The sequence below is a fragment of the Cebus imitator genome, unplaced genomic scaffold (genome assembly GCF_001604975.1).
Source record: "Cebus imitator isolate Cc_AM_T3 unplaced genomic scaffold, Cebus_imitator-1.0 Scaffold630, whole genome shotgun sequence".
Classification (NCBI taxonomy): domain Eukaryota; kingdom Metazoa; phylum Chordata; class Mammalia; order Primates; family Cebidae; genus Cebus; species Cebus imitator.
This window is the reverse complement of record NW_016107945.1, coordinates 35,708-60,819: the sequence shown is the minus strand read 5'-3', so window position 1 is coordinate 60,819 and position 25,112 is coordinate 35,708. Positions and strand designations below refer to the sequence as shown.

General features: G+C 34.5%; 1 protein-coding gene across 50 annotated transcripts in view; it reads right to left on the bottom strand.

Moving 5' to 3' along the window:
• LOC108295309 (regulating synaptic membrane exocytosis protein 1) overlaps window positions 1-25,112 on the bottom strand; it is a 224,059-nt gene that overhangs the window by 173,273 nt on the left and 25,674 nt on the right. For 22 of the 50 annotated variants that reach the window (XM_037734526.1, XM_037734530.1, XM_037734528.1 and 19 more), the window contains exon 1: window positions 14,729-15,140. The exons of 27 other annotated variants lie outside the window; for them this stretch is intronic. In XM_037734526.1, coding sequence (XP_037590454.1) covers window positions 14,729-14,828 — 100 coding nt within the window. In that variant the 5' untranslated portion in view covers window positions 14,829-15,140. Of the gene's footprint in view, window positions 1-14,728; window positions 15,146-25,112 lie in introns of those variants that run through there. One more of the 50 variants, XM_017517432.2, reaches the window with a different exon arrangement.

Here is a 25,112-nt window from a genome sequence, read left to right as displayed (position 1 = left end):
ATTATTAATACTCAATAAAATCTCCAGAGTTGAGCTACCCCAGAGTGATTAAATATTTGCTTGAAGCACTGTGGTGCCATCTTTATATTTTAAAATTTTAGGACACAGCCAAGGAAACTCAGCAGCTGGTCCAAGAAAGGGGAACTTTATTAACATTTGACAGAAGCAATGCTTCTTCTGGTTGTATGTATTGCTGTTGAATTTGGGAGCAAATCTTTGGGATGCAAACACCACAATGACACAACTCTACAAAGCAGTTATATGGAACCCAGAATCAAAATTTCTGGCTGAAACATGAGCTCAGTCATTCAACTCAGCAGATAAATCTCATAAAATTCCCTCTTTCTTCTGAGGGTACAATGAGATCATGTGGATGAACTACTTTATAACTACAGAACACCACAGAAATGCACATTGTCAGAGTATAAAAATATATGCTTAAAAAATTTTGTATTTTTAATTATAAGCATTTCTGTCAATTCTAATAACATGTACAAATTAAGAAGCAGGTACTTTTCTACCCAGCAGTTTACTTATTTGAAATCTTGAGTAATCACAAAACTTCATTGTATTTGAATTTCTCCATCAACATTATTATGTGCTAATAATCATATTCATATAACACTTATAAAATCAGCGATTATGCAGTAAAAAGAACCTTGTACTCAGAGTTGGAGACTTGTGACTAATCCTAAATCTGCCATATTAGGTGCATTCTTCTCATCTCTATTAAGCTTTTTTTCTTCTGCAAAATGAGAATAGCACCTTTCCTCACAAACATTTCATGAGGATTAATTGAAATATGTCAGTATGGTGAATTGTAAAGGAGTTTAGAAATAGAACTTAATGTCTCCTTATACACTTAAGATGAGGAATATGAAATAATGGTGTTAGAGATCAAACTTACAGCTAATTAGTGATTGTAACCAAAATATACTTAATATCTGTAATCTTTGTAAAATATTCTTGAAACAGGCTTAGAAAAATGCTTAAGTCCTGTTGTTTATAAAAATTATTAAATGGCCAGATTATTCAAGAAATCCCTAACAATGTTTCCTTGAAGTCAGCTTGTACTATACCTTAAAAATTATTTAGTAGACATTAGTTGTAAATAATATTTATTTTCTAATAGGTTATAAGCTTCCTAACTTTGTGTGATTCTTTAGTTTATATTCCTTAAAAAACTATCTAAACAATAACAGGATTGATGGTATTAAGAAAATAACTATTATAAGTTAAAACCCGAAATAGGGTCACCATAGTTAACGAGGCTTTGAGAAAACAAAGAAACCTTTGTCGGCTTTGAAAAGGGTAATAGATATTGAGAAATTAAAATAAATTCGAGATAGTAAATATCAGTCATCTGATTAATTCTTCCTAGTTTTAAAAATTATGTACATTTACATAAATTTAGATTTTTGAGACCACATGAAGCTTTGGGGTCCAGAAACATTCCCAAAACGCCATGATACTCAATGCCATTTTTTTTCTTACCTTTACATTGGCCTGGTGCTATAAGGCCTTAGAGAAATTTTATAAATTAAAATTCTAGAAAGCTTGAACAACAAACACACAAACACATACACACACATGCATGCACACACACCTTTGTGCTTAGAATTATACAATAAAGATGTGATCATGGTCTTCAAGAAATCTAGACCATACTGTGTTATCTGTATTAAATGTCAATGACAATGTATCAGAAGAAAAGTCCCCAAGGTCATTGATAATAGGCAAAATGCTTTCCGCATATAATAGTTTGGAAAAGAATAAATTTCATGTGTAAATATGACCTGAGGCCTAATAACTTAGAAATTTCTCCCCCAGAATCTAAATATAGAATAGTAAGGTAACCTGGATAACAAATCATGAAATTGTCAATCTTAGGGATACTTGTTTTTTCAATACAATGATTCTTCATAAATAGTAATTTGGGAAGTGCTGTACAGCAGAGGGGAATATTTCACTGCAACTTTCCAACTGACCAGGCTTCCACATTGACACTGAGTATTCCATTCACGTGGGAGAACAGGTTGTCATGTGCAAAGTCTCGGAATAACCAGCCAGGAAACCCTGTGGAAAAAATTGGGGTTTATTTGTTTTCATTGTTTGGGGACTGGATGTTAACCATAGGTTTAAGAAATTGTTGTGCTGGGCAAGTTCACAGCAGAGACATTACAAGAACAAACTCTACATATAAATATCTTTGATAAAGGAAAATGTTAGCCCTTATCCAGACACAGGCAACACTAGCAAAACAGCATTAAGTTGAAATAATATTCTGAATGGTAACTCGATTTTTACCTGCCTCTATATCCTAAAGAGAAAAAAAAAAGTAAAGATGGATACATGCTTTTAGTGATATAAATGAGAATAGTAAAATGAAAATAAAGATGGATTTTAAGGCTATACAGAATAAAACAGAAGTACTTATATAGCACTGATATTTCTTATTTAAAAATAGACAATCCACAAAAAAGTAGAAAAGTTTATACTCTAGCATATAGTGGGTAATATAAACATGTTTTGACACCAGAGATCCCTCAAGTGACTATAAATAGTTTGCTTTTGCCTTTCTTTTCTATTTATTCTATTTATTTTTTGGTTTGTCTTTGTTTTTATTTTGGCTATGCAAACAAATAATTTATAGATATAGGACTTTATTTTTAAGTTGGAAATTCTTTAACTGGCAATGGAAAATCACCAGGCACAGAGATTTGGAGAACATTTTACTTTATGCCTCAGCACCATTTTAATATGGCTACCTAGAAGAAAACTTCTAGGTAGCCATATTAATAAACCTCCAAAATTATAGCCATAGGAAATGAGGTTGCAAAACACTATAGTCACTGGTCTAACTATCTGACTCCATGCAAAAGTGGTCAAGCTTTATAAAGTCATGAGTCACGTTCTTTCAACTGTACTCCAACTCCATGTGACAGAAGTAAACAATTTAATAAGATAAACCACAAAAAGAAATGAGGATAAGGAAGCAATATCAACAAATACATATAGATTTTGTACACATTTTTTATTAAAAGGCAAACTAAGTTCATGTTGGTCAAAAATTAACTTACTGACTCAAGAAAGGAATTATCTTCCAGAGTCCCTAAATATTTGAGTGAATAAACAGTTCTAAATCTATATTCCCAATATAATTATTTAAAAATATCTTCATGTTAGAACTGTCTGTTACTTTAAAAAATAAGGAAGCCTCACTGACCTGGACTAAAATTTTTCAACATTGGTTTCTTGGCTTTGTCACAGGTGCACGAGAATCCAATTCCCAGCTTGCCTGGCTGTTTAAATGCCTGACTTCACAATCACTAGTTGAATGGACTACTCACAAGTACACTTTAGAGAGTATATACTTGAAGATACTGTCCTACAATATTTTTGAAATGTTTAAAACAAAGCAACAGTATATACAGAGTCTTTGTGAGGGTTTTGTGTTAAATCAAATTATATTTTCTAAAACAAAACTACAAATTAATTCACACCATCAAACAACCATGCACCAGGAACACACTATATTTCTAGACAGTACCCCTCCCCTCACTGTCCCTACAATTCCTCTTATTGTATTGTCCTTTCACATTACTACATTAGGGTGTTTACTATATGGAGCGCATGGTGATGATGATTCTCACATTATATGGATCATTCTGCTTCTGCTGCTGCTGCTGCTGATTTTCTCTATGAAATAACAGAAAAGAAACTTCCCTTTGGTGTTGGTATCAGGAATAATTAGTGTGCACTTATGCAACCAGTTTAAGTTACAGATGTCATTCATTTGTAATGAATGACACTTTTTTGTGTTGGGATATTTGTGATTAAATATGTAGCCTAATTTTCTAAACTTATTTTCCCTTACTGATCTTTTTCATTTGTTTTAAATTTATTTCACATGGCTACATTTTTATATTTTTGTAGCTATCGTAAATCACTTTGGGTATTAAAATAGGTTTCAAAATGGTATTAACATAGGAATTAAATTCAGGTTAAATGAATATCTGTACAATATAATTTAGTATATGTATTCTAACTCTATTTTCATTAAAATGCAGTTTTCCCTCCATCAAGCTCAAAATAATTTTGATTCAATGGAAAACAGCAAAATGGAACTGATGTTCAGGTATTAGTTTACAATAAATAGAAAATTATCTTAAGTTATTTGAGAGTCTTGCCAAAGGATGGGAAGTAAGTCAAAAGGGCTTCTCATCTGGCAAAAAGCAAAAAAAAAAAAAATTTGAGCTCCTAGATTTTATTCCTAGAAAAATCCACCTGGCCCTCACTCATAACTTTACAGTCACAATAATACAAGAGTTTCTTTGGTATTTCATCCTTCAAAACCATTAGAGATGCACAATGTAAAATGGAAAATGGTTTGTTCAAACAAGCATTGACAGCAATAATTATTCACAATAAAGGGGACACGGAAACCTAAACAAAAAAAGCAGATACACAAAAACAAATGAATCAGCTAAGACTCTATGTGTCCTCTGTGACAGTGTGTGCAGCTCTATGAACATAACTGTGTCAAAGAGTAGCATAACTGAATGAACAGATATGTATAAACACAACTGGATTAAAGGGCAACACACTGATGTTAAAACAATATCCATTAGGCAAGAACTGGAAAAATCATAGCATGTAAATTTTTATAAAAACAAGGATAAAATTCCTTTATAGCCTTCCTAATTTAAGGGGGAAAAAAGATGGTAAATTATAATTCTGATGAAAAAATTTTTAATTAAAACCACGTAAACAAATAGCAATTACCCTAACAATAAGCTGATTGACAAATATTTAGCACATCGAAAAACTCAGCTCTCAAAATGAAGAATGTGAAGTTAGCTGTTACAATTAAGTCATTATTCATCAACGCAAAAAATAAAAGCAGAAACATATAGCAACTGTTTATTAAATATTGCTTCAGATTGATCATGAATTTAATTTAAAGATTAAGTATACGGTAAATAACTCTTATGCCTTTGCATGTTCTATTTCCTGATATTTTTTGAGAGCAGTACCAAAAAAATGTAAAAGATCAAGTGCTCTTTGCATAATGTTCCCCACACAGAGTATCTGAATTGCCTGTTAAAGATTCTTAACTGGCTGGGCACAGTGGCTCACTCTGTAATCCCAGAACTTTTGGAGGCCCAGGACGAGACGGGTGGATCAAGAGATAAGGAGTTCACGACCAGCCTGGCCAAGACAGTGAAACCCTGTCTCTACTAAAAATACAAAAATTAGCTAGGCATGGTGGCGGGCGCCTGCAATCCCAGCTACCCAGGAGGCTGAGCCAGAGAATTGTTTGAACTCAGGAAGCGGAGGTTGCAGTGAGCCGAGATTGCGCCATTGTACTCCAGCCTGGGCAACAGAGTGAGACTCTGTTTCAAAAAAAAAAAAAAGATTCTTAACTAAAATCAATGTCTCTTAAGTAAGAGCAATGCAAGTGAACAAAACTATCTTTTTAGAGAATTATGCAATTGAATTAAATTGTGAAATTAAGAGATATTTGTTGAAAAATTAAAATTGCATACCATTAGCACTGATAAACTCTAAAACATTAAATCTGAAAATTAAAATTACCATCTGAAAGATTACATTTATAAAAAAATTAAATTGAATTTCAGTAATGTTAAAAAGCCAATTTTTCATGTTTTATAATTTCTTATAAATTCATAACAAAACATTCCCAACTGATATATAAGGTGATGTCACTCACGAAGACAGTAAATATGTTTAACTCAGTTTTCTCAGTAGAAATGAGCACATTTAAGATTAACCTAATAATGTCACCAATCTTAACAATATAAAATCATTCCATTTCACCTAATTTCTATACAAACCAACCCAAATGTTAACTAAAATGTCTTACTGATTACAGCAGGATTAAGCTGGAGAAATACAGAATTCATTAGAAATAGCAAATTATAGTAATTATAATAATCCCAACATTAAGAAAAATAATCATAGCTTAATTTTATCTTTTATAAAACATTATGTTATATACTGGTATAATATAAATAAAATTAAAGGCTGATCTCCATTTTAAAATAGCCAGTCAATAGCACCTCCTAAACTCAACCTCAGTTTCTTTTTAACTGGCAAGACAATAAGTAGCATTCACCTTTAGAAATAAAATGTTTATTATTCATGTTTGAAATATATTTGTAAATAATTTATATTAAGGAAATTGTTGCAACTGTATTCTAATGGCTCAGTTTTCAAATGAGAAACTCATTATTACCCTAGGCTAGCTATTGTGCATCATTTACAGTTGAAAGGGACTAAAAACACTGAAAAACAACAACTCATTGGCCTTTATAATTTCCATTATTACCAAGAAGCTCTTTGGTTTTATTTGTTTTTCAAAGTGATGTACTAATAGTTTTAATAAGAAAAAAAAAATTACACAGACATACACATACACACACACACACACACAAACACACATATCTTTGGGCCTACCAAAATATCTGACATAATTATCATTGCATCACATTTTAGATCACACATATGGATATGTACTTAGCTCACAAGTATGCAAACTGTATCTACTGCAATTTAGCTTTGTTAAACCAGCCATGAAAACTGTGGAGAATAAAGATATTATATGTTTAAAGACTCTATACAGCAAACTCAAGGAGGACAGCTTCAAGCAAAAACTTCAGAAAGATTGTTTTCATTACAAACCACATGTTTCTTACCAATACTCAGAGGGGCCTTCAGGTTAAATAGATGTTTTAGAGGCCCTTATTCTGTGCTTAATTTTTCCATCTATTTTATGCCTTAATTGCATAGCTCTGTTTACAGTAAAATCTCATAGACTATAACAAACCTTACATAGAGATCTCTGTAACTAAATGTCTGCCTAAACAAGACTAGCCCATGAAATCAGAAAATCACAACATATTTGTCAAATAAGCCTCTTGACAAAAGAAACCTGATCTCTGTCAAGCCATTCTAAACAGAAACAAGCTCAATGAATTTGCAGTCAGTCATTCCCAATGTTTGCTTATGCTAATGATCTGTCTAATCCTCACATACTTATCATTGGAAGATTTAAATTGTGGGTGCATTTTTTATTATATAAAATGCCAGAGCCCATGAAACAGCAAATAGTAATTAAGGGGTTTTTGTTTGTTTGTTTGTTTAGTAAGAACAATTTGCATCTGGTCTTGGGTTTCACTAACCATAGATGAGAAGTGGTATACCTTTGTGTAGGCACGACTTTTTCTACCACTGAATGTCAAGTACTTTTTTTTTGTCATGACTTTTAAAGAAAGGATTATAAACCTGAGGTATCCAAGCCCTTTTTCATGGTCTATAATTATATTTAGGTGTTACATACACTCTTTAAAATTGTAAGTAAAATTTTGTGTGCAAAAGTATTTTTCCCAAGAGTCCATTGCTCCTTTATTTCTCTGAAAGATCTCTGATCTTTCTCCAAATTAAGAACAAATGATTAAAGGGACTAAATGAATGAGTGACTCAGAGTAGGAAATTATGATATGGACTTGTTGCTTTACCTTTAGGTCCCAGAATTATCCTCTCTTGCAGGTCCTCAGCCTCAGCAATATGCTTTCATTAAGATCCCTATTTAAGCCAGGCACTTAGGAAATCAAGAAACCATACTCAGAGAAAATGAGCTTTGTGAATACATATAGAGAGCAAGGGAATTCGCCTCAAAAAGCACTTTCATGACCTATCAAGACTCTAATGAATTATATTTTTTAAAAGCCTTTAACATAGTATAGGCAAGAGAAATACTACACACAAGCGTACTAACATCTCTTCTCTGGTGAATACCTTAGATAATTTTAGAGATATATGCTAAATAGGAAAATATAGAAAATATAACAAACTTTATATAATCTAAGTAAGTGATTACAAAACATAACCCTGAAATAAAAGTAAGAAAAAAAAAGTGGGTAAAAAATTTGTTTCAATTTAAATCTACTCAGGAGAACAAGTTTCAAGGGCTAAGCATTCTCTAAAAACAACAAACACTGCAAAGCTAACAGCCTCTTGTAGCAACAATAACCAAAAACCCTAAAAGCTATTTGTAAGTCTAAAATATATGACAGATGTTATAGTATTAAAATACGTTTGTTAAAACTCACCAGTCTTTATATCAATATGGCCCCCTTTCTGAAGTCAGTTTTGAAATTTGTTCAATGTTTACAGTTCATCATAATAAAAATTTATTTTCCAGACATTCAAGACTCATAGGAGTCATATGAAACCTTCTCTAAAACAACTTATTTAAATTATGCAATCAAGATTTTTGGTTACATTTTTGCAAGTAACTGACCAACTCATTATATGATTAGGATGATTATCTTCTTAAAGACAAAAGACTGGCCTACCTGAAGCAGGTTATATAAAATGTAAACCCACTTAATTAGCCTACAACTTACAGGCACGATGTTAATCATTTATAAGTTTTCCTGACAATGATTATCATAGTATAAAATAAGTACTAATTCTTTCATTAATTTATCTTCTTTTATAAGTTGGTATGCTTCTTCCCAATGTCCCTAGTCTTAGAAAATCGAGAATGGCAACCATTTGTTTTACTTATTAAAAGTGTTTATATGGATGACCTGGGGAAGGGTGGGGGAGAATATATATTTGCTGCTTACTAAGATTAATTTTTGTTTTTGTTTTCCAAATGACTTCATTTCTCTAACAGAGCTCTTCCCAGGAACATTCACAGGTAATACTTCAAAATGAAAATATTTTATTCCCCTTGAAGATCTTCCTAGCTATGCACTAATAAATAATAGCACCCCATAAAATCAGAAAGTTGGAAGAGACTTGAGCAGATAACCTTCTATGGAATGCATAATCACTTTACTAATAAGGTTATTACCCTCATAAATATATGTGTAGAGACTATAATTCAGACTGGTTCCTTGGAAGTAGACGGAAAAATCAATCACATTGTTTTTCTTTTTCTTTCATCTCTCATGTGTATATGTATGGGAGCAAGAACCATCACTGCCTCAGCCTTCCTCTCATAATGGTGGGTGTCTATTATTAAGAAGTACAGAAAGTGTCAATATGAACACAAGATTCATGATCATTATAAACCGGCAATTATTAGCCACTCTGTAAGCACACTGTTCAATTTACAATAAAATCCTTCCATTCTCACTAAAGAATATATTTAATTAGTCTAGACTCAAAAACGTTAACTAGTATTTGATAGGCAGCAATCTGATTCATACTTTAGCAAGTGGAAGTTGGCTATTTCTTTTCCAGTTGCCTCTGATCCTTTGGATTTTGTGCTTGCCCTCAGCAGAAAGTGGACTTCTTGAAAAACATTTGCTGAGAAAAGACGGCAGGAGCTCTCTTCGGCTGCCCTCAGCAATACACAGGGAACCTGAGGAGGAGCAAGGGAGCAGTGAGGAGAGCCCTTGTCCCTGGCAGACTTTCAGAGAGTCCCAGTGCCTCTCTGCATCCAGGTCCTCATCAGGCTGCAGCACAAGTGATACCTCTTTCCTCTCCCAAGGAGTGCAGTCTTAACAGCAGGTGCCCCCAGGACATCTCAAACTTAATGCCTGTTTAGCAAAATAGTTACAAGAAACCAAGAGATTTACCAGCTTAATTTAAAAGAGGCGTTTCTCTTAAAAAAGAAAAGAAAAGAAAGCCTTGGTAGCTAAAACACTACAAATAAAAGCAGGAAAAAAAACAGTTGTATTTACCCCCTGTATTAGGAAAAGTGCATACCTTTAAAAAAAATTAACAATTGTGTCTTCTTCCACATGAAAATCGCCAATAGATGATACTGAGCACCTGAAAAATGTTGTGCCATTCCTATAGAGAATAACAGGAGAGTCTTTTTCCAAACTGGCAGAAGGGAAACCAGGGCCAGAAGAGGTTGGCCACTAGTTACTCTTTATCCCAAGGTCACAGACCTAAATCTCTGATGCAAAAGACTACACACTTCTCTTTCCTCCCTTATGTCTTGGGCTCTCTTGTTCCCCTCATCTAATAGTTTTCCCTTTAGTCCACAGCTTAACATCACCGAAAACACATGTATTTCCATGAATCTGTTCTATAATCAGGACTGTCAATTAGGAGAAACCAAGCCTTGTCAGCCTTTTTTTTCTAAACACTTGAAAAGAACAATCTATATATATTTATATTTTTGTATTTTCAAGAATATTAAGATCTGACGTTTTCTAATTTTAGTGAAAGTCACTAAATAGGAAAAGCAAACTCTGATCCATTAGAGAAGAAAAATGTATACTTTCTGAATTAATTGTATATTTTATATACATATATCTCAAGTTGAGACTTAAATGTAATACTGCAATGTATATAATTTAATATGCACTTCAGATATATATTTAAAACATAAAAATCACTTCATGTAATACAAGTAATCATTATTGCATCCTAAAGTAACTTGCTATATAAAGCAAACATCCTTATTCTCTAATGATATAATCTAAACAAAACATTTTAATATCTTACTCTTTTGGATAATTAAACAATAAATTCCATTAACTTTATATTTATTCATAGATTAATATAATTTCATTTACCTGTTCCTGAGTGCAACGTATGAAGTAGTAGAAACTGCAGAAACCCAGCAAACATAACAGCAGCATCGGAATGGTTAAATACATGCCACTGGCATCAAATCACCAAATCTCTGCTAACAACAGCAGCAAATGCACAACACAATTTAAAAAGCCACCAAAATACAAAATTTTAAATAAAACTCCTTGTGGTCCTTGCATTCTAAATCAAAGCCAAAAAAACCTGCAGTGTCCAACATTATACAACAGGAACACTAACCAAGGCCATAAGTGCTGCTGTCATCAAAACAGATCTCTGCAGTGTACAGATTCTCATTGATTACAGCATTAATCTATAGTGGTCCGTGCTGTACTAAAGTGGTTCCCAGTGTAGCAAACACCAAAGCTCTTCTAGCTCTGCAGTTAACCATTTCCTAAAACAATGCACAAAAGCTGCTGCTTTCCTGCAGCCAGAGAGATGAAACGCTGTGGTCCTTAAAGCTAACACAGAAGAAAACACTCAGGCAAATATTCAGGAGCTCATCTTGTACCCACTGACATTCATGTGATATCCATGGGCCAAGATGACAAGGTTGAGCCGATGCCTGACTGTCAGACCACAGAACACTCACCTGAAATGATTTGGTCCCATTATCAATCACTGGCAATGGTCCTGGCCAAGCCCTGTGTAACAGATCATTTCCTCTGCAGTTTCCCTAACTGAGGAATTTTAGCCCAATGACAACTGGCACCAGAAAGCATAAACCAAAAGTATACAATTGATTCTTGAGAACACAGGCAAAATTGCTTCTTCAGCCTGTTCTGGGATAGCCAGCCTAGTGGTAATAGTGGCTCATCTCCAGAGGGCAAAAGGACAACCTCAAATAGGTTTTGCCAGGGAGTTGGGGACAGGAGAAGGTGGGTCATATTTCTGACATTTTTAAAGATCCATGTTTTTGATGACTGTAGATGCGTAATTCATAAAACAACAGATTTTTTTCTCACTGAGACAGAATAGTTATCATCTCATTGAGTCACCTACATTTACTTCATCCACCCATATTTTGTGTTACAGAACAATAGCAACAATAACAACAAAATCAGTTGATTTGAAATTATGTTACTCTTTCAATTACCTTTTTATTGTAGTACAACATTCAGATTTCAGAAAGAGCAATGAACAATGATGCACTTCTCTAATCCACTAGGGATTATTTGCTGAAAAACAGAGGTGGACTGCTTCTAGTTTGTTTTAGAAAATGAAATGGTCGGCCGGGTGCAGTGGCTGAATCCTGTAATCCCAGCACTTGGGAGGCCAAGGCGGGTGGATCACGAGGTCAAGAGATCGAGACCATCCTGGTCAACATGGTGAAACCCCGTCTCTACTAAAAATACAAAAAATTAGCTGGGCATGGTGGTGCGTGCCTGTAATCCCAGCTACTCAGGAGGTTGAGGCAGGAGAATTGCCTGAACCCAGGAGGCGGAGGTTGCGGTGAGCCGAGATCGTGCCATTGCACTACAGCCTGGGTAACAAGAGTGAAACTCCGTCTCAAAAAAAAAAAAAAAAAAAGAAAATGAAATGGTCAAGTGATAATAGAGAATTAGGAACCTCTTTCATTTACTTAAAACAAACGTGCTGTGTTTACTTAAATTACATGTACTTGTCAAAAATAATTATCTCATGAGAAAAAAAATTAATACTGAGCCATGGACCATCTCATTACTAAAATAACTGCAAAATGTCAGCCTCAAATGAAAAGACTAATTTGAATAATTTTTCTCTCTTAAAAGAACATATTTACATTCTCATTCAGAATCTGTAGTATTTTCTTTTCCCAAACTTCCGCCTGTGCTTAAAACTGGCTGTACTCAAAGCTAGACCAAGTTATTGCTGAAAAAAGCAAAAGGGAAATAAACTGAATGCTTATTAAGTGCCAAATATTATACTGTCTATTAATTTTATTTAGTTCATTTACTTCTCATGAAAAATTTATTTCTCATGGAAAATCAATAATATTTATCCCATATTAGAGATGGGGCTTAGAAAAGCTAATTAACTTGCCAGAAGTCACATGATTTATAAGTAGCAGAGTTGAGATTTGAACTTGGCTTTGTCTGTTTTGAAAGCCATGCATGAGCTTTTCACTACGCCATGTTAGTTAGGAATTACTGCAATTATTTTGGTGAATTACCTCAAAGTTATGCCAGTTTTTGTGAAAGTACTCGTGACTTATTGGTGGTGCAGCGGCGCCAATAATGATACACTTCTATTTCTCATGCTTGGAGCTGGTGAGGATTTTTTTGGAGCAGCTAATGGAGCTGAAGTCTTATACTTGCTGAACTTAAGTTTCTTCCATTATGATATGGTCATGAAGAAGACATACAGAGGCATGGTCTAGAGATAGACTTGCTGGCCAAGCAAGTATACAGAAGAGAACCAGTAGAAAGGGGATCAAAACTTTCAACAACCAATATACTCATTTTGTCTGGTTGAAATCACAACCATATAATTTCCTTTGACTAGAATTTAAGATGCATGAATCAGGCCAGGCACAGTGGCTTACGCCTGTAATACTAGCAATTTGGGAGGCTGAGGCGGGTGGATCACCTGAGGTCAGAAGTTCGAGACCAGCCTGGCCAACATGGTGAAACCCCATCTCTACTAAAAGTACAAAAAATTAGTTGAGTGTGGTGGCACATGCCTGTAGTCCCAGCTACTTGACAGGCTGAGGCAGGAGCATCACTTGAACCCATGAGGCAGAGGTTGCAGTGAGCCAAGATCGCGCCAGCCACTGAACTCCAGCCTGGGTGACAGAGTGAGATTCTATCTCCAAAAAAAGCATGAATCATATAAGCCTATGCAGGCTCAAGTCAACTGAAATAAAATATTTTAATATACTGCATGTGTCTATTACTGTGCTTGAGTTTTTAGATTTTTAAAAAATATTTATTTCTCCATTCCTAATTATTTTCTCTTGTTTATTATCCAGTATGGGTTTATTTCAAATTATAAAATCATTTTGAATGTCATTAATCTAATATTTGTCCCTCATTCCATCTCTTGAATTTATATTAATTTAGTGTAATTACCCTGAGTTCCCTAAAGTGCCTTGATAAAAGAAAATTTATCAAACGGTAACAAACTGCATTTCTAACAGAAAATACTTAACCAAACAGGGTTTATTAAGTTAAGTAGTGTTCATGGCTTTCAAAATTACAGAATCAAAGGAGAGAATCAATATTAGAAGAGATTAATGTTGATCTTATTCTAAAATATCCTAACTCATTTCTGGGTACCACATACTATGAGCTTTCATGCACAGTAACAAGTGTTATTCACTGGAGCCACTGTCTATGTAAAAGTAGAAAAAATCCTTCTATTTTCATTTTATAAATTCCAAAATTTATGTTAACAATATTTACTCATTTAAAACATTTCTACAACACCTTTATCTTGAGTCATATATGTCCTTCTTCTGGATTATATATTTCACATCCTCATATAGTTGTGATTCCACAGCTATATCAAAGACCAGAAAACTGATTTCTCTTGGGAGAGAACACATAAAACCGAACATCAATTGCAATTTTGAGCTTCCTTCACATATTCCATTTAACCTTATGCTATTGTAGTTTAGGTCAAGGCCTGCATTTGTGAAAGGTTTTGGTTCTTTCACAAGAACCCAGGAACCATTATTTGGAAAAAGTGACGCAAACTTCCTATTTTTGAATTGACATTCCATTAATGATGACTGCAATTTGTCATGTATTTCTCACTCTTTTTGTTAGTATGAGACAGTAAAGAATGGAACACATTGATAGAAAAGAAAACCCATGCATAATTAAGCAACATGCTATTTTTTTCTATTATTTTCACAGAACATTGACTTTCTAATCTTCAAACCTTTCTTGACGTGGCTATTACAGAGGAATAAATCATAAATACAATTAATCATCTTAAAATCTTTAGGGCTATAGTATAAACCCTATAATCTCATTTCAGAGAAACAGATTAAAGATAAAGTTGACAACTGGAAACTTTATTCAATTAAGAACACTGTGCACCTGATACACGCAGAAGAGAAATATTTTGACTGAAAACTAGATACAGAGGGAGTGTTAAACACAGATTTGTGTACATCTGGGAAAAAAATGAAGTGGGATTACCGTTATTTATTGCTTACCAGCAACTGCTCGTCGAGCCTCAATTGTTCCCTCTTCGGACTCAACAGACCTCACTTCTTCCCACCCTTCTGAAGAAACATGAATCCCAGGTGCACACATGACAGCAACAGCAACCGTGCAAATAAATCCAGCTTGGGAGATTTAAGCCTTGCTGTTTAAACCACTCTCTGCTGCTCAAGGTCTTATCTAAGAAGAGTGTGAAGTGCCTCCTTTATCACTCTGCTTATATCACTGAACAACAGGACCAGCAGAAAATGGAAACTGAATAAAACATTGGTGTGAGAACAAGAAAGTCTCCTTGCATGACTGACTCAGGTCATTGCAGGCACTGTGCAGTTACCCAAAGGACTGCTTGGATAAAATACTATAGACAAGCTTCAGTGGGCCTGGTGGTGTGGGGACTGGTAGCATTTACTGAGGAGAAGCATATTGGCATCTCTGTTGGGTTTTAACCAGATCCACAGGATTCAGGAAATAAGCTCTCTGCCAGATGACACTATGCTCCTAGCCATTCCTTCTGTTTACTTATCGCCCAAATTACTCTAACTAGTGTCCTTTGTCCCGCTGTGAGCTTATTTGTGGAGAAGGCTAAATAAAGGATTTTTATGACAACTAAATGGCCATTGGCCCATGGAACGATTTCTTAAAACATAAGTCTTCTGCTTTTGTTCAATACTATTAAAATTAATCAAATGGGAGCACTTATTATTGTATCTTTGATTTATGAAGGAAAACACATTTTTGTTTCTTCCTGATGAAATATTTGAAATTAGGCTGTATTTTTAACTGTTATATACTCTTTACATAGTACTTAACTCTTATTACATAAACTTTTTAAGATAGGTTCCCTCTTCCTATTGTTTTATTTTCTATCAGATGCAAATACATGTATATATGAATGTATTATATATTATATATATATATATTCCTACTATATGTGACATGGTACATTAATACACATTTATAAAATATGAAGAACTGTACCTTCTGATAAAGGAGATGTATATTCCTACTTTATGAAAAAAGTTATATATTTATATCTACCTTAACTGTAGTCTTTTCACCAAAACAAACAAGCACACGTAATTTTAATTTAAGCATATTTTCCAGCAGGTAATTATTAACTTTTTGAATTTCAATACAGGAAATGTTGTAAATAGCAAAAATAACACAATCACCTTGCATTTGCATATATTTCATACTTCCTAAAATTCATGTGCTTCAAAATGAATCTGAGAGGTAACAAAGATAGATAGCATTAACAAGAGAATCAACCATGTGGAGAAACAGACATGGAGTATATACTAAGACTAGTTTACCCTGGAAATGAAAGTCCTAAGTCACTAACCTAAGGCTTCTACTTCACCAAACATTCATTTTCAAGTTAAACTTTGGTACTGATAATGACAGCCAGAAAGTACAGATAAAAACCTATTATAATCAAATACTAATATTTTTAATGATGAAATATTAATCACCTACAATACCTTAGAAATCCCTTTTTATTCCTCCACAGTCCTATTAATTCCATATGCAAAATAAATCTGATTTTCAAATCACAAATCTCCAAGTATTCTTTGAATAATGTAATAATCAATAATGTATTGATTTTCTGAGTTCCATACACCATCAGCGTATTAAGGACAGTACTGAAGTACTATACGAAAAATGTACATATTATTTCCAAACTATTCTAAAGTACTTTCATAAGCTGAAAACATCTCTACTCATCTATAGCTGACTTGCTTACATAATATCGTCTGTTGCTCACAATTATATCTCGTAAAAAATGTATACTTCCATATAAACAAATCTACCAATTATTTTAAATAATGAGGATGCCTACATAATTTACTGTTGATGACATGTAAATCTAGCACCTCATTCTTTACAGGAAATGAAGACTGCCCAGACAGAACTAAAACATTACTACTGAGTCGACTGGCTAAATCTGCTGTGTGAGCTCTGATGTATTGTATTAATGTATTGACACTTAAGAATCAATAGCAAGACAAACTCTGGACAGAAGGGGGTAAATATCTTGTCTTTAATCTGTACATGTGTAAACCCCAGATCCTTTTAGTGATACCAAGATTCTTAATATTTATAACCAGTAGTAGAATATAGTATTTATGAAAGGTATGGCATAAAAACATATTCAGGTTCATAATATCTCCTCTGGGAGGTTTTCACTGACTAAACCCAAAGTACATTGATCTTTTTATTGTTTAGTACTTCTCTTTAGGTTTTCAAGGGATAGTCAGTCCTACATAATTTTTCATTCTATTATTTCTTTCAATTTTCACTGATCCCTGCATGCATGCATTCAAAACTTCTTTCATCTACAAAAATTCTGAATATCAACCATACTAAGCACCGGAGTAAAGAGAAAAAATATCAAGAACAGGTCTGTGCCTTCAAGATTTAAATGCTATTATTATTCATGTTACAGATGAGGAAACCAAGGCTTAGGTATGATAAATGACACATCAAGTTAGTGGCAACACTAGAATTTGAATTCAACAAAAGCAACATTCATCAAAGCTAATATCGCTTTAGATTACCACTTCCTTAAATTTGGGGACTCTTACCTAATATCTAGTTCAAGGCTCTGTTTTTGGCAGTTTGTGACTGAGGCAAATAAATCTGCACTAAGTGAAACATACATTATGCTATTGGCTAAGGTCCTCCATGAGAATCTAGTATAGCTCTGCCATGCCTTGACCTAAGAACACCAGTTTACAGAGATGTTAGCAGATGGTTTAGAGTAAAAGGGCCCCCAACCACATGTATTCAGGACACACTGCATATTCCATTCTTTTCTAGAAAAATAACAAGGCACACCAGTAAAGGTGATGAGAAGTCCTGCATTGAGGACACTTTTAGCTAAAGTTAGCACCGGCTAAACTTAGTTGAGCATAAACAATATTTTTGGCAACATTTAGTAAGCCTGTTATTGCTTTGCAGAAATAATAGTTGGAAAAAGGCTTGCATTATTAATACTGTGTACTCTGATTTGTTAAGCTATCCTAAGGAACAAGAAAGAGAGAGTATCAAATCCCATTTTATAGACTAAGAGTTGATGTTCAAGACCGTGTTGTTCCTTTGGGTAGTTTCTATAATAAAAGGGACTCATGTCTTGTTCTGTCACTGGGATATCTGTGATTCTGCTACCACAAATTATTAGCTCAGCTATCCCCTTCCTGACTCAGATGGACAGCTTCTGTACTGAAGTTCCATTTATTCAAGTCTACATAATCAAATGGAGGTAAATATTTTTGTTTTGTTTATTTCTTTTATTGAAACTTAAAAATATTTCAAGAAAAAGTCCAACTGACATAGCCCAGTAAATTCTGATTGCATATAGCTAAACACAGAATAAATCAATATTCAAAATACAATTTGTAGAGTAACAATAACATGAAAGAAGGCAAAATTAGTTTAGAAGACATAAGGATTCTTAAAATATTAGGATGTGGAAAATTAACATATTTAGTTCAATTTTTTTTTCAGGATTGAGAACCTCTTTCATAATTGTAATTTCCTGAGTTATTAGGCTTCAATTCCTCTTGTATCATTACTTACAGGCTTCCCACCAGAGTGGTTTGGACATTAGAAGCAACTCTGGTTATAAAATATCTAGCTGGAAAAATGTAAAAGGTTAAAAAAGACTCAAAGTATTTGATGCGATCAAGGGGGCTCTGGAACCCAAATTGCCCTGGAATTCAAATTTAAATTAAGTTACAAGTATAGAAATTATTGTTTTCAAAATGGAGTAATGACAAAATTTATAATATAAGTGAGTATGAGCACTCACTGAATTCTATTCTTTGTTTTACAGTGTGTTAAAGGACAAACACGTTTAAAAGAGATCTTCAACAAGAACTGGTTGGGATCATTTCCTTTGATTTGTGATGTCTTCTAAGCTAAGTAGCCCTAAAATTTCCAGACCCTGACCCAACATTATGGAGAAATTGAGGCAATTACTGGATATGGAATATAGGTAGTCCGAACAGCAAACATCAAAATGTCAGACAGTGGCAGGATGTGACCCAGGATTAAGTAGGGAATTTTTCAGAGATAATATTTTTAGATTCGGAGAGATGTTTGGGTGGAAAAGGAAGATCAAGAGAGAAATAAAAGGCAACTTTGTACTATGTCTAATTAATAAACTTGATTCACCTCCCATGGAATATGTTTCCTCCAATTTTTACCCTCTGACTGGTTCTACACATTACCTATAAGATACCTTTTGAGTGCTTTTTATGGTGATGAGATATTTAAAGGATAATCAGAAGTTGACCATTTCAGCCTTAAGCTGGGAACAAATATTTTAGCCATTGCTGTATTTCTCTGTAAAAGATAAAAAAACATGTCAGAAGAAAAAGGATTCCAATTTGCAAAGCCAACATTTTAGCTCTCTGAGCACCATTTCTTAGCATCTGCCTGTTCTTTGTAACTTTAATAACTGATCCTATGGGAATGGAAAAAGTTTTGAGCTTAAAACTAGATGGGAAAGATATTATAGAATGATGTATAACTGACGAAGGACCAAATTTAATGTTATTTTCTTGATGTGGGAATATATTACAATGCAGGCAATATAAATTCAGTCTATAAAACCCACTTAATGAACAGAAGCAGAATGAGATTTCAATTGATTACAACAGCCTTACTGTTTGTTTTTGTTTTCACCCTGGGTTCAGACAGAAATAAGACTACTCATTTATCTAAGCTGTGTGAAGTTTTATATTCATCTTTCATTGTGGAGAAAGCACTGTTGAGTGTCCTGGCCTTGTGTAAAGGTGCAAGGTTAAAAAAGAGGTTAAAAAATTACAATTTCCTGCTTTTTAGGAGGGAAATATTCTCATGGTCCTTGTGGTTTAAAAATGCAAACCCCTAACCATTCATTATAAGTCCTGATTCATCCAGGCATATTGCTGAAGTACATCACCCACATACTTAGAGATCTAATTTTCTCATTTCATTTCTGGCACTTGGAGATTCTTCTTTCATACAAACTCATCTATGCCTTTAAAAAGTGTTATCTTGGCCGGGCTCAGTGGCTCATGCCTGTAATCCCAGCACTTTAGGAGGCCGAGGCGGGTGGATCATGAGGTCAAGAGATTGAGACCACCCTGGTCAACACGGTGAAACCCCGTCTCTACTAAAAATACAAAAAATTAGCTGGGCATGGTGGCACATGCCTGTAATCCCAGCTACTCAGGAGTCTGAGGCAGGATAACTGCCTGAACCCAGGAGGCAGAGGTTGCGGTGAGCCGAGATCACACCATTGCACTCCAGCCTGGGTAAAAACAGCGAAACTCTGTTTCAAAAAAAAAAAATTAAAAATAAATAATAAAAAAAGTGTTATCTTTATCCATTATTTATAGGTTTTCTCAGTGGAATTTGGGGGGGGGGTTTAAGGAGGGTTTTTTGTTTTTTTGTTTTACTTACTTTTAATTTCTTTAGCCTAGGCAGCCATGTTACTGTAAACTGGAAGTAATTTCAAGTGGTGTCCCAGTTAGCTTTTTCCCTTTGATATGCTGACAGTTTTAATCTAATTTGTCCATTCGAATGCCATTAAATGGATATATTTATTTGTCCTCACAGAACTACAACTCAAGCAATGCTATCTGAAGTAATAGTGCCTTCTTTATTATCCTACTGTCCATGTACCTAGTTGCTTCCTAGGTATGGTCATGGGCAACAGCTATTTCTCCATTAAAAAACCCAACAAATTTAAGAAGCCAAGTAAAAAAGGTTGGGAAAAATATGACAAGACTTAAAATACCAAATTCCTAAATAAAGCACACAGTCAAGTAGAGTCAAGATCATTTACATTATGTACAAGCTAAGTAATTAAATGCTACACAGAAACTTACATTTCACCCCATTATTTCTAAATATCATTCTATTTTTCTATTTATATTTATCTATTTGTTGTCCACTCTATGTTAGAAGTACTTTGAAAATCTATTAGGAATTAAGCAAAACAAATAAAAACCAGTGGTTTTTCAGAATAGAAGTCTCCCTAAATCCTACCTCAGTTGAATTTCCAAACAAATCACACAAAGGCCAGTACTTAATCTGGGTTATACCATGCCTACAGGACCAGACTACCTCTTGCTTATTTATTCCTCTCTGAAATAATTTTCAAAAATTTTTCTTAAAAATATTTATGAGCTTTGTGGCAATATATAAATACACATATAGTATTCTACCTCGAAAACAGTATTTATTTCAAAAAATAGTCATACTACAAAACACAAATAAGACAAATGTAGAGCTGGAATCTTCAAAAAGCAGAGTGATGAGAGTGGCTAAAGCCACCCCGCCCACTGAAAGGTAGAGCAGGTGGGTAGAGGTTACTAGAGCTGCAATGTCCTGTCCTGCTAGGAGAGATGAAGTCAGTCCATGCCTAAAGCTCCTCCCATTGATTAGGCTAAAAGTAACTCCAGTCAATCTCTCTCAGGGTGGCCACTTGGAATATACTATATACTCTGTGACTTGGGGTCCAGGTATTGGAAACTATGGAAGAAAAAAAGTCTATGCTATATACCCAACTAGAATAGCATTCAAGAAATGATAACAAACTAACAGCATCTTACTACCCCCAGACTCTCACTGAAAGAATTAACAAAGGACATGCACTGACAAGATGAAAAATAAAGCAGAAATGGAAAATAAGAAGTAACCAAGAACAATGAAATTATTTAAACACATTGGTAATTGTTAACTATAATAATAATACTGACATTTACTTATGTGAATATTGAAACACAAGTTGAACCTTAATTCCAAATAATATCGTAGAAGACAGTAAATTTTTGAGAAAAGTGAAAGCATGCTAAAGTCTTCTTTCATAGACATATGACCCCGTCTCTACTAAAAATACAAAAAATCAGCTGGGCATGGTGGCGCATGCCTATAATCCCAGCTACTCAAGAGGCTGAGGCAGGACAATCGCCTGAACCCAGGACGTAGAGGTTGCGGTGAGCCGAGATTGCGCCATTGCACTCCAGCCTGTGTAACAAGAGTGAAACTCCATCTCAAAAAAAAAAAAAAAAAAAAAAGTATGCAGACCTCAAACACAATGAGAAGGGCCCTCGACACTGATGATTGAAGTTTTCCAATAATCACTGCACTAACCTCTTCCTCAATTGTTCCCTTATACAATTCCAACAGGGTTCATAGCCACTTAAACTGGAAAGGAAAGGAAAGAACTGCTTGGTGTAAAACTATCATAATGATTCCCAATGCCTTACTCCCCAATAGTTGAGGCTGAAAAAACATGGTTATGTATAAACAGACACACAAGTACGTAAAGAGAAAAAGCCGAAAAAATAACATAACCAATCTCTTCAGAGTTAGAAGAGTCCTCAGATCACATACTTCAAATCCCTCCTGCAGGAAGAATTTCTTCTAAAACATTTCTGAAAGATAATTACCCAGCCACTACAGTTCTCAGAAATCAAATACAATAGAACAGATGTAATGGCAAAGCACAGAGAAGAGCACGGTGAGGGACTACAGTTCTAGAATTCATATTTGGGAGAGATAAAAGAAACAGAAAATAAATAGAAAAAAACACTCATTTTGACTTGTCTTGATGTAAACTCATGATTCCAAATTTCAAGTGAGCCCAACAGCTTTATTTCCATTTCCATTCATTCTCCTATTCCTACACAACTTACTTGCTCCATACACTACTCATTCCTTCTCTCCCAACCATATTCTCTCTGCTGGTGACCTTGATTCCATCAATTTCCACAACCCCCCAAAATCCAAGAATTGTTTGTAATCCTCTATTCCATCTCATTTCTTTCCACCTCTTATAAACCCACTCCAGTTAGAATTTGACCCGTTCTACTCCACTAAAATTGCTCTTTATCAGGTACACCAATGATCTACTGCTAAATCAAATGGTCAGTTCCCAGTTGACCTATCAATAGCATTTCACGTCACTGATCACTCCCCTCATCATAGAAATATTTTCTTCCAGGATACCATTCTTACCCAACTCATTGGCAGCACCTTCTCAGTCTTGGTTCCTTGGCTTCTCTTCTCTGTCTCGTGAACCTTCAAGTGCTCTATAGCTCAGTATTTAGACCTCTCTTCTAGTTACACTCACTCCCTTGGTGATTTCATCCAAACACGTGGACTTAACATATACAGATAAATGTAATCTCATATTTTTAATTCTAGCTCAGACCTCTCCCATACCTCCAAAGTGGTATATCCAAGTTAGTCAACACTTTCTTCTGGATCTCTCACACTTAACATACCTAAAACTGAATTTCGAAACTTTGTCCTCCAAATCTGTTCCACTCACAGCCTTTTAAAACCGCAGTAAAGGCAGCGCACAGTAGCTCACGCTTGTAATCCCAGCGCTTTGGGAGGCTGAGGCAGGCGGATCACCTGAGGTCAGGAGTTCGAGACCAGCCTGGCTAACATGGTGAAATCCTGTTTCTACTTAAAAGACAAAAAATTAGCCAAGCATAGTGGCACACACCTGTAATCCCAGTTACTCAGGAGGCTGAGGCAGGAGAAATCACTTGACCCACGAGATGGGGTTGCAATGGGCCAAGATTGTGCCACTGCACTCCAGTTTGGGCAACAAGAGTGAAACTCCGTCTCAAAAAATGAAACAAACAAAGAAAACCCTCAGTAAAATCAATTCTATCCTTCTAGCTGTTGAGACCAAAAATTTTGTGGTCCTTTTTGATTCTACTTTTCTCTTACAGCCTACATTCCAATAAGAAATTCTATTAGTTCTACTTTCAAAAATGAACAAGTCAGACACCCCAGTACTTCAGAGCCTTTGCTCAATCTGTTCCTTTGGCCAGAAGTGTTCTTTTCTCAGATAAATGCAGTTTATTCCATCTTCTCCAGATTTTCTCTCAAATGTCACCTTCTCCAACAATCACACGCTGAACACTCCATTTAAAACTACAACCCTTCTCCCAGAACTCCCAATTCTCTTTACCCTGCTCTACTTTTTCCTCTATACACTTTTATTACCTTTTAACATATTCTACTATTTTCTTATATGACATATCAGTGTCCAATTCCTGCTTTTAGAATTTAAACTCTATGAAGGCAGAGATTATTCTATACCAGCGGCTAAAATAGGCCCTAGCACTTAATAATTGACACCATTAAATATTTTTGACACTATTAAATATTTAACAAATTAACTGACTATAAACTAGCATTTATCCATTCTATATGCTCAAGAAATATACATTGTCTAATATGTTTTAGGTACCGGAGTTACAAAGATTAATAAGAAGAACAGGTAAAGAAGGACCATTTAGGGCCGGGCACGGTGGCTCACGCCTGTAATCCCAGCACTTTGGGAGGCCGAGGCGGGTGGATCACGAGGTCAAGAGATCAAGACCATCCTGGTCAACACGGTGAAACCCCGTCTCTACTAANAAAAAAAAAAAAAAAAAGTTCTAAAATGAAGTACTTCATTGAAAAGTTAAGATTTGCATTAAAGAATACAAATAAAATGAATAATGCCTTAAGCTCTAAAAGAAATGAAGAAACAAGGAAAATGACTTGATCTTTTAGAATGCATGAAAGGTGAAAAAGCAAAGCCAATGAATGAACGGTAAATAGAAAATCTAAGCAAATACAAATACAAGGGAATATATCTATGGGAGGTGGTTAAAAATACAAAAAAAAAAAAGAAAAAATGAAATCTAAGTATACTCATTTTGATGTATATCCTGTTAGTTCTCTGTGCATATATGTAATCATTTTTCAAAAACATACTATATAGTATACATGTAATTAGCGATGCCTTTCCCTGAGCTATCACAAATACATTTTTCTGTCAATAAATATAAAAATACATAACAAAATTTTCATGGCTATACAATATTCCTATAATCAGTACCTTTTAACCAGTATCTTATTGTTGGTAACTAAGCTGACTTCCAATTTTTATATTACAGAGATTGTTATCATAAAAAATATTTGCCCATAACTATCATAAAGTACTTATTGTCCCAAGATACTCTTTGGGATGTAATCACATTTTATAAACTAAATACAAATAAGTCAGTTAGAGGGAATGATTCCAGCTATTAAATAAATTTGACAAGTTGATTTGGGTTACAGACAAGTTCTTACTTGATTTCAATTCCAAACATCAGGCTTGGTTGACTTTGAACTACTCCGATCACTATTCTACCTCCCCCATTCACTGTGAAACACACAATCTGATGCATAATTAAACTCAGTTTCCCAAAAGTCCTTAATTTCGAAAGTAACTCATGGTTTCCCAAAGAAAAGGCTGTCTTTGCAGCCCTACACCTAATTTAGAGTTCTTATTCTTTTGGGGGTTATGCCAATTAAAATTTTAGCTTCTTT